The 10,173-nt window shown below is 39.9% G+C and overlaps 1 protein-coding gene across 1 annotated transcript; it reads right to left on the bottom strand.

The window, feature by feature from the left end:
* Window positions 1–435: 435 nt before the first annotated feature.
* LOC147439156 (uncharacterized) lies at window positions 436–1,659 on the bottom strand. The gene is made up of 2 exons (XM_086483976.1): window positions 838–1,659; window positions 436–765 (listed from the first exon to the last, which is right to left on the bottom strand). Exons 1-2 carry the CDS (start codon window positions 1,642–1,644, stop codon window positions 436–438), a joined length of 1,137 nt encoding a protein of 378 aa, XP_086340102.1. The 5' UTR covers window positions 1,645–1,659.
* Window positions 1,660–10,173: the final 8,514 nt, after the last annotated feature.

Raw genomic sequence — 10,173 nt, 5'->3', positions numbered from 1 at the left:
TCCCAATGCAACCATAATAGATGGCCACATTCAAGCTCCGGTTTGGACTAGATCTCCAAAAGAGCTCCGAATAACAAGCCAAAAAAACAAGCCATAGAGTAAACGCTGACTATACTTCATGTACCTGCAAACATCTCGATCATTAGAGGCCCAAAATCATCGTGTGACCTGTAAAGTGCCACATCTGGCATACACATCACAATCCAACTTCCTGCAATCTGCATCTAGTATTTGCTCCATCGCTTCTACATGAGTACCACTATCTTAGGTCGACACAACTCATTTGCACCATCATTGCCCAACCCCTCGTTGAGCATTCATGCTCAACGATAGCCTTATTTAGGTAAAGTAGCATTGCATAATAAGAAGTTGATAGACAGTATTTATATGAAGCAGTAGATAGATAGAGTGAATCTAGTAGATAGATAAAGAGCTTCACTGTCTGCCGTAGCACCCGCCTGGGTCAAATGGAAAGCTGGAGGCTTCCCCAAGCATGATGTAATCTCCACCTGGATCAAAAACATGGCATTGATCATCACCATCCGTTTGTAACGCAAATACGTGCCATCCCTGCTTTGCATTTGTAAACCTGTAAGCCACCCATGTATGTAGCTCTTGACAGCATAACCCTTCAAAAAGCTGCATACATGGACCATCTCCACACCCAAAACAAGCCTGTATACTCTGTACAGCTTTCGCATCCTGTGTTCCCCAGCCATCGGCTAGAGACTCCTCCATAGTATCACCATCTTCAATAAAAACAACCTGCAGCAATTGGCATAGTGACGCTTGCATAGCAACCTTCAACAACATATCCGTCAATAGCATGGCACCAACCTGTGGCAACTGATCATCCAAAGCAAACACTAGAAAAACCTCATTTGTAGGCTCTTCAAGCGGTACTGGAAAAGGCGGAAAGCCTTGCATAAATAGTATTCTCGCCATAGCTTTAGCAACTGAAATCTGTGACTCGTCATCTACATCAATCATTGGATCATCGAACCCCCAGTCTGCTTCATCGACGCACTCTTCTTTAGTTAACATGGCCTTACCATCACAAGGCAAGAGAGAGGGTTGCCCAACCCCCTGGTCTTCACAAATTGGCTCTTCACCTGCAACCTGCTGTTCTTTGACCAAATTATCGACATACATAACATCATATGTCTCATACCTTGAGAAAGCAGACTCCGTTTCCAATGTGCTATCCGTATCCAAGGCACTGCTATAGCTCAAACACACCTCGGCTTTCTCCACAAAACTCACCGACTTTGGCACTTCAGCTATCTTCTCCATTGCTTGCTTTTCGGAAGTCACTTGGTCAAGCACATCAGTCGGTACTCGGTAGACTCCTCTCTGTAGTTGTTGAGGCCTCATAGGCCCACACGGTATCGTCTCTACTCTGTCATCACACCTATCCGCTGCTACCACATGTGCATCAACAAAGGGTCGAATTACCTGAAGCTCTTCCCTAGCAATTGGCATTGGCACCAATGGACTCGACAGCACCTGTTCTGCCTGTTGCTTCTTTAAAAGCTTCTTCGTCCTACTCTGCGCATAGGCTACTGCCTCCTCGTACGTGCATGGTCCATCTATCTCAATTTTATCCCGCACTTTGACATGCAAGTAGTCCACAAACTTGATCATCTTAAAAAAATTTGCATTCTTTACAACATTTACCTTAACCAACTTGCTCCATATGGCCTCGAACTCCCACATGAATGCTTGGAAATCACCGTCAAGGCTTTGCTTTAGGTTGTCTATCATCTGCTTCACTTCACTCCACGGCGTGTTGGCCACATATCGGCTTCGAAATGCCGCTTCCAATGTGATCCAATCCTATTTTTCTTCAGCATACAAGCCCTCGTACCATACCTTTGCTTTTCCATGAACCATGAGCGGGAAAGCTTGGGCCACTCCCTCTTCTTTCGAGAAGCTGCTCTCCAGCAGAAATAGACCATAGTCCTGTAGCCACACTTCAGGATCTTCAACACCTGTAAAAGTCAAAAAACCCGACCACATCTTGCTTAGCAGCACTTGCTATTTGACAATGGAATCACCGCAACACCGGCTTCGACTTCACCAAGAAGCAATCAATAGCTCCTCAGTGGGGGCACCACTGATGGGATGGGGGAAAAGGGAACAACACCTTGCACAGAATACACTGCCTCTCTATAGCCCAAGGTAATAGTCCGCAACCCTACCCACTCAGAAACTCATACACATGCACACTTTCTGCAAAACAATCTTCACTACACAGCTCGCCTTCGAGCAATCACCGGGTATATACATTCACACATGAACACTTCAATACAAGAAACCCACCAACAAACCATTGTATCCCGACACCACTGGATGCTTACATCTCCCCAATCTGTAAATGCACTCACACATGGAGGCGACACACGCCTTGACCACTCATACAAGCTGTCCTCACAATATCTCTACCTCCCTCTCTGCTCACAGACACACAATCCTGGAGCCAGAGCTACCACGGGCATACGGCAAAGAACCCGAGGCAGAAAATATTGACAGAAAACTCGACAAAAAAAAAAACACAACCAACTATGCATCACATCAACCCGATCAATACAAAGATGGTGACTTCAATAATTGCCAACTTCGTAGCATAATGCTTCAGGCAGTTTGGGGCCTCTCCTCACTGGCGATATCTTTCCAAGCTTTCTCACAGCAGCTGCTGGCGGTCCTTCTCTTCTACTCACGACCGAACTCCCTCTTTGCTTGAGCCCGGTCACTTGTCCTTGGCGGCACCTCTTTCTTCATGAACTGTGGCCCTCAGCTCCTGGCTTCGGCACCTCCTCTTTCCTAGCATGCCATTCTTCCCATACGACTGGTGCTACTTCCCCTTCTCTGCTCTTTGGCGGCCTACCCCTTACTACAACTGGCAGCCCTTCAATCCCTGCACCGATCACGGCCGGCCCTCCTCTTGGATAACGGGCTGCCGCCCCTCCAAATGCTCGCCCTCTTTTTGTCCTTCTTGTCAGTGGCGGCCCTCAACAACTCTAGCTCTCCACCCTCATGACCCAACCATCACCGTGCAGCCCTTGGCGGCCTTTCCTCTCCTACACCTCTTCTTGACCCTGCTCACCACAAGACGGCCCACCTTGCTCCTCTCTGACTTCAACCAATTACCCGCCACTTCTGGCACCCTTTGCACACAGTGGCTCTGCGTCAGCCCCCTAGTACAGCGTTCCCCCTCCTGCAGCTCTAGGCCTCTGCCAGCCTGCCTTCTTCAGTCCTCTGCATACGCCACCCCAATTCCCCTAACAATGCAGCGTTTCCTCCTCTTCACGAGTTGCCTTTTCTTCTAATGGCGCCATCCTCCTCCAGATGGAGTCTCTCCTGCTCATGTCTCTGGAAACTCCCCCCACCTAGCGCAAATTTCCCTCTGCGGGCCGCCATGCAAACTACAGCCCCTCATTTTTTTTTTTTAGCATGGCCATCTCTAAAAAAAACTTAACTTGTGACTTAGCTGCCATTCCCACGAGAGGCAACCCGCGGTCCTCTGTGTATAGCTTCGCATTCCTTACCATAACCTGAGACCATGCTTTGGAACCATGGCCTCCACGGCTTTAAGTACTCATAATTGACCCACAAGAATTGAATCCCCGGATGCTTTGATACTTGCCGATAATGGCGACTGCAACAAACATTGGCCACTTCGAATCCCAATGCAACCATAATAGATGGCCACATTCAAGCTCTGGTTTGGACTGGATCTCCAAAAGAGCTCCAAATAACAAGCCATAGAGTAAATGGTGACTATACTTCATGTACCTGCAAACATCTCGATCATTAGAGGCCCAAAATCATCACGTGACCTGTAAAGTGCCACATCTAGCATACACATCACAATCCAACTTGATGCAATCTGCATCTAGTATTTGCTCCACCGCTTCTTCATGAGTCCTCACAATTCCACATTGATGCTAGTACCACTATCTTAGTTCGACACAACTCAGTTGCACCAACGTATATAAGTACATGCGTACACATACTCACTATGATAACCAACAAATTGGGGGAGGAGAGGTAGTAATGGAGGTGTCTAATGTTCATCAATTTTTCAAGCACTTTAAGTAAGAGTATAGATAAGTGTCTCTCTATAGGCATTTTTTAAAGTTTTGAAATATAAACGTACACAATAATTTTAAAATATTATACCAATATTGGCCTTAGAAAAAACCTTAAAAAGATGAAGCAAAATATACTTAAAAGTTTAGATTTTCATTAAGTAACAATATCTCCATCAAAATTACCCTTTTTTTTGTTATGTGCACTTAAACTACTACATTTACCTGACCAACAAGCCTCATAGGACTGGTTTAGAACAATACATATCATGACAACATCTTATAATAAGTAAAGCCTAGGAGTAGTTGTGGTTTCTCTGTCAAGCAGAGAACTTGTAATCCTTTGACCCTCAAGGCTCAGTCTGAACTCAAGGTTGGTGTATATTTTTTATGTTCTTAATATTGATCACTCACAATTGTGAGTTTTGCAAAAAAAAAAAAACTATTACATTTACTTTCTATGAAGTAGAAAGCCTTTGACTTTCTATTACCAAAAAGCTTTTCATTTTCTACAATCATACCTTCACTTTTGTACTTTAAATCTTCTTGACTCTTCACTTTTGCATTCTAAATTAGAAGTTTTGTTAGATTTTCTTTGAAGTCAATCAATGTGTGAAAAGTAGATTCCCTCTTTATTGCAAGCATGACTATAATTTGTAATCTATTTGATTTGCTAATATAATTCACTCACCATTGTGAGTTTTGCAAATGGTGAGAAGGCACTAAGGCTTGCAAAGTTAAGAGGGGGATGAGAGTTATGAAAAGTAAGTTTAACTAAATGTCCACGATCACATGGCATTTTTGTTGTCTTTAATGTAAAATTGTATTAGCAATATACATCCATAATCACAAATGGTTTATATATTGTCAAGGGCCCCACTTGAACGATAGGGTGAAAGGTGCACACAGCACATTAGCATTTTAAAACAAAATAAAATTAAAATAAAGAAAAATAAAAATAATAAAGTAAACTAAAACAAAAAAAGTATATCTATCATAAAAAGATAGATTTAATAAGTATAGGAAATGATAAAATAGTTTAATAAAATTAATCTTTATCACTCCTTGAATGAAGGGGCTTCTTGCAAATTAATATATTTAAAAAAAGTTCATTGAGCCAATATTAATTCCTTAAATGAAGGGATCGGACTCTTTGCAAATTAAAATATTAAAAATAGTTCATTGAGCCAATACTTCACATCATGGGATCAAATTCCTATGAATGAATACACTCTTTAATTATTTTTTCTCTAAAGTCTCTTTCATATGTCAAAGAAGTGAATACACCTTTTGGGAAATAGCATTTAAACAGGAACACGTGTCAAACAACTGGATTTTAATGACCTTCGGATACTACGGACTTTAAACTTTAGCAAACAATAAAGTAAACTAAAACAAAAGAATTATATCTTTAATAAAAGGATAGATTTTACAAGCGTAGGAAATCATAAAATAGTTTAATGAAATGAATCTTTATCACTCCTTGAATGAAGGGGCTTCTTGCAAATTAATACATTTAAAAAAAAGTTTATTGAGCCAATATTAAAAATAGTACATAAAATAGTTTAATGAAATGAATCTTTATCACTCCTTGAATGAAGGGGCTTCTTGCAAATTAATACATTTAAAAAAAGTTCATTGAGCCAATATTAGTTCTTTAAATTAAGGGACTCTTTGCAAATTCAAATATTAAAAATAGTTCATTGAGCCAATACTTCACATCATGGGATCAAACTCCTGTGAATGAATACAATCTTCAATTATTTTTTCTCTAAAGTTTTTATATGTCAAAGAAGTGAATGCTCCTTTTGGGAAATAGCATTTAAAAAGGAACACATGTCAAACAACTGGATATTAACGACCTTCGGATACTACGGACTTTAGACTTTAGCAAGCCAAAAAGAAAAGGTGTATGCCCTCTCCTTCTTTAAAATTTTTAAGCTCCATTATATATAGTATAGATGGGAAAGATTTGGGTGACCCAATACCCAATGTATGTCTTTAAATAGGGAGGTAAACAAATGTCAACACCCTCTCACAATGGCCTACAAAAAATAATACAAGTGAGGGTCATGGTGACTTTCTAGAAGAATAAAAAAGTGATAAAATCATTACGTTGAGTTTAACTAGAATTATATAAGGTGAAGCATTGTTCAGGAATGTTTCTTTTATTAAACAATAGAGTTTCTTTCTTGCAAAAGAGCCGACCGAAAATACTGGCAAAAATATTAAAATTTGTCGATTTTTGAACTAAGTTCTCACATATTTCATCGATTTTTCTTCCCTTTACCATGATTTGCTCATATATATATATATATATATATGTGTGTGTGTGTGTGTGTGTGTGTGTGTGTGTGTGTGTGTGTGTGTATTTGTTTGTGTTTGTGTGTATATATATGTATGTATGTAATTTATTAGAATCATGCATTAAGAATAGATTTCTTAGTCCTAGAGTGGATGATCTACTGGACAACAAACTCAAAGGAGCAAACATCTTCAGAACTTAAATTGGGGTATCACCAATCTAAAATTTTTGAACAAGATGTCTACAAAACTGCATTCAGAACACAAACAGGGCACTATAAAATCCTTGTCATGCCATCTGGTCTGGCACTTGTATGATGAACCGAGTTTTTATTGACCATCAAGATTTTGTCATTGTAATTTTTGATGATATTCTGGTGTTTAATAAATTTGTGCAAGAACATATAGAGCATTTAACACGTTGTCGAGAAATTTGCGGTCTTGCCAGGAAAGCACCGGGCTTATGGCTGTGAGAGTTTGTGAGAGAACTCAACAAAAACTATATGAAGGAGTTAAACCATAGATGCCATGAAGAATAGGGTTTGGAAAGAGGTGCAATCAAAGAAGACTCACTCTTTCTCTCTTGCACTCACACACACACAAAGAAGGAACGCAAAAGAGAATGTCAAAACAATACGAAGATGAAAACATCAAGGCTATGGTCATATCGTATCATGGGTAATATGAAAGGGTTAATGGATGAGTTAATGGCATTCAATCTTGGCTGACCAAATAGGCTACGAATTGTTCTTTGGAATTGTAGTTTTGTGTTTACCATAATATATATATTTTGTCTAGTGATTGGGATTAATTGTGTGTACAAATCCTCTTGGTTCATAGCAAGATAACTACGCTTACATCAAAAGAAAAATTATAGTCTATAAGAGGTAGTATGATGGGATCCGGTGATAGAAGTATTTCATTGAGCCTTTCAGGGCCGAAGAGAAACACTATACGTTGTTGAAAGTGTATTTTACGGCTAATCCATACGTTAATTCTAATAGATCGTACAGAGTGAAAGCGATAGAAATGATCATCATGTGGGTTATTCATCTAGGATAGTATGTGAGAAATGTAGATATGAGAGAAGTGAAGAGATGAGAAGTTTCCCTCCCAAGCCCTATTCTTGCCCGTAGACAATAAGGATACTGCGGGGAGAGATGTACCTGTAGCAAAGAGAACTTAAAATTTGTAGAGAGGATGAATTACTAAGAGTGAGAGAGATAGATTTGGTTAAGGAGATAATATTAGATATATATATATATATATATGTTGGATTAGAGATGAAAAAGAAAACAACAAGAAATCAAGAAAACATCAATGTAGAACACATCTTACTTGACAAACCATTTGGCACCATTATTGATCGAGAGAGAAGAAGAGTGGATAATTTCACTTTGATTGATACACCAAGTGTAAGACCTTCTTTGATTAGAGTTGATCTTCCAAGGTTAGCTTGTTGGAAGAATGGCTAGTCTCCCTCTAGGAGAAAGTGTAGGCTTGGGCTTATGTTAATGGCTAAGTACAATTAGGCATTACTACTCACTCCCTCGAGAATTCCTCTCATCAATGGCTTGAATGCTTGAGTTCTTTCCAAGGAAGAAGAGGTCCCCTTTTATAGGTGAAGGGAACCCACAAGGGTTTACACAAGAAGAGAGGAGCCAGTGTGAACAGGAATTGGAAAAGTTGGAAATGAGCTGCCCATGCATGATGTGGGCAGACTGGGGTCCAGTATTTTGATCATATCTCCTCAACCGTGGCTCCAAATAAAAAAGTAAAAATATGGGCAAAAACTTCATCTCATTAGCTACGATTTTCATTTTAAAATCGTTTTCCAATTCGGATTGGAACCTTGTGTAAAAAATTCATCAAAATAGGGTCCATTTATGGCAGCAAAAGTCTTCATGTGGTCTCTTTAGCTTAGACTTTCATTTAATTCCAAAGGACACCTCATGCCATATGAAAGCATGACATTGCTCTTTGACAAAGTTTTGTAATCATGCTTGCAATAATGCATTAAAATAAGTGTATCTTTAAAATCATGCCACCTAGTGTCCCACTAGGATTTGATTCTCTCCTAGTAGCTATTCAAAAAGAAATATAAGAAAAGTATAAAAAATACATAGAATATATATATATTGGAGTTTACCCTAGATATAGGATCTAGCTAGGGTGTGAGATGATAATGAAATAGTAGAAATAAAGAATCAATGTTTTTTGCCCCAAGTTAAAGAGGCGGAGCTATTGATGCTTTTCCCATAGTATTTTCTGATGGTAAAGTAAGGATATGTTACCCTTGAGAAAAATAATAGGATGAGATAGAAGGCTTATTATTATACTTAAATATGCATATGTACACTATAGGAAATATAATTATGTATCTAAAAAAATACAAGATAGATCTTGTAGCATGCGTTCCCACTATGTACGTGTCACAGCACGACATCCACCCCCTCTAAACCTGCACATCCTCCGGTATGTGCCACATTGTCTGTTTGTAAGATTAGACCTCTTGTACATCTTCCTTGTCTTCTTCTTCACTAGATGATTCCAGAGCTTCATGTTCACTTTTATCTTCACCTGTGTTTTTCTCTTCTTCCTCATCCATATCTTCTAGATCATTGTCTCCTCTTCTCTTAAACATTTTAATCCTTTTTCCTGCAATGGGAATCTTTACTTCTGTACCATCTAGTTCAGACAAGCTATAAGTAGCATTTTCATGCACATGCTTTACAACATATGGTCCAAACCATCTTTTTGAGATCTTACGCATGACTGTGTGCTGGTTATCAAGGCTACTATCATACACTAAAACCCAGTCACCTTTGTCAATTGCTTTGCTCCTGAGTCGATGTCGCTTATCAAAATAGTCCTTGTTTTTCAACCTTGCATTTTTGAGTCGTTCTTTTGCAGCTTCAATGTCTCCAGGTCTTCTCTCTAGCTGCCTTATACGCAGTGCAAGGAGATCTTCCCTACTAAGCCCCTCTTACCAAGGTAGTACATTCCATGTGGGAATTGTATCCTCAATCGGCATCACTGGCTTTTGACCATGCATTAGCTCCGTAGGCATGTAGCCAGTTACTGAGCTATGTGTTGTACGATCATCCCATAAAGCATATGGTAACAATTTTGGCCACTCACCAACTCTTCCTTCGCAAGCCTTGGCCAAAGCTTTGATGATAGGAGGATGCCCTCTTTCACTCTTTCCATTGCCTTCAGGGTTGTAAGCTGTAGTAAGAGAAAACTTGATCCCTAATCTAGAAAAGAACTCCCTTGCTTCTTCGGCATCCAGTTCACCTCGATCTGCAGTGATTTTTCCCACACAACCATAACGGCAAATCACCTCATCAAGAAGGAATTTGCACACAGCTTCTGTGGTCTTAGCTCTTAATGCTCTTCCTTCAACCTGGTTAGTTAGGTCCTCTCGTGTAAGAACCAAGTATCTCATCTGCCAGAGTCCTAAAGGCATCGTGACTAGATCCACAACCCATTTATAGTGCATGGCTAGTGGATATGTAGGGTGCAATCCATCACGATGTCGAACATTTGAATACATTTGACAAGTTACACATGACTCTACAAACTGAGATACATCTTTATACATACCCTTCCACCAGTATTTTTCTTTCAACTTGGAGAAGGTTGCCCACACACCCCTGTGTCCAGCCCATAGACTCTCATGAAACTCTTGCATGAGCTTTACTTGAGTCTCTTTTTTATATATAACCCGTTGTGGTGTAGCACCCTTTTGTTTAGGATGCTTCCACAAGTAACCATC

The sequence above is a fragment of the Adiantum capillus-veneris genome, chromosome 16 (assembly GCF_014529385.1).
Source record: "Adiantum capillus-veneris isolate H3 chromosome 16, ASM1452938v2, whole genome shotgun sequence".
In the NCBI taxonomy this organism is placed as follows: Eukaryota; Viridiplantae; Streptophyta; class Polypodiopsida; order Polypodiales; family Pteridaceae; genus Adiantum; species Adiantum capillus-veneris.
This window is presented reverse-complemented; position numbering and strand designations above follow the sequence as displayed.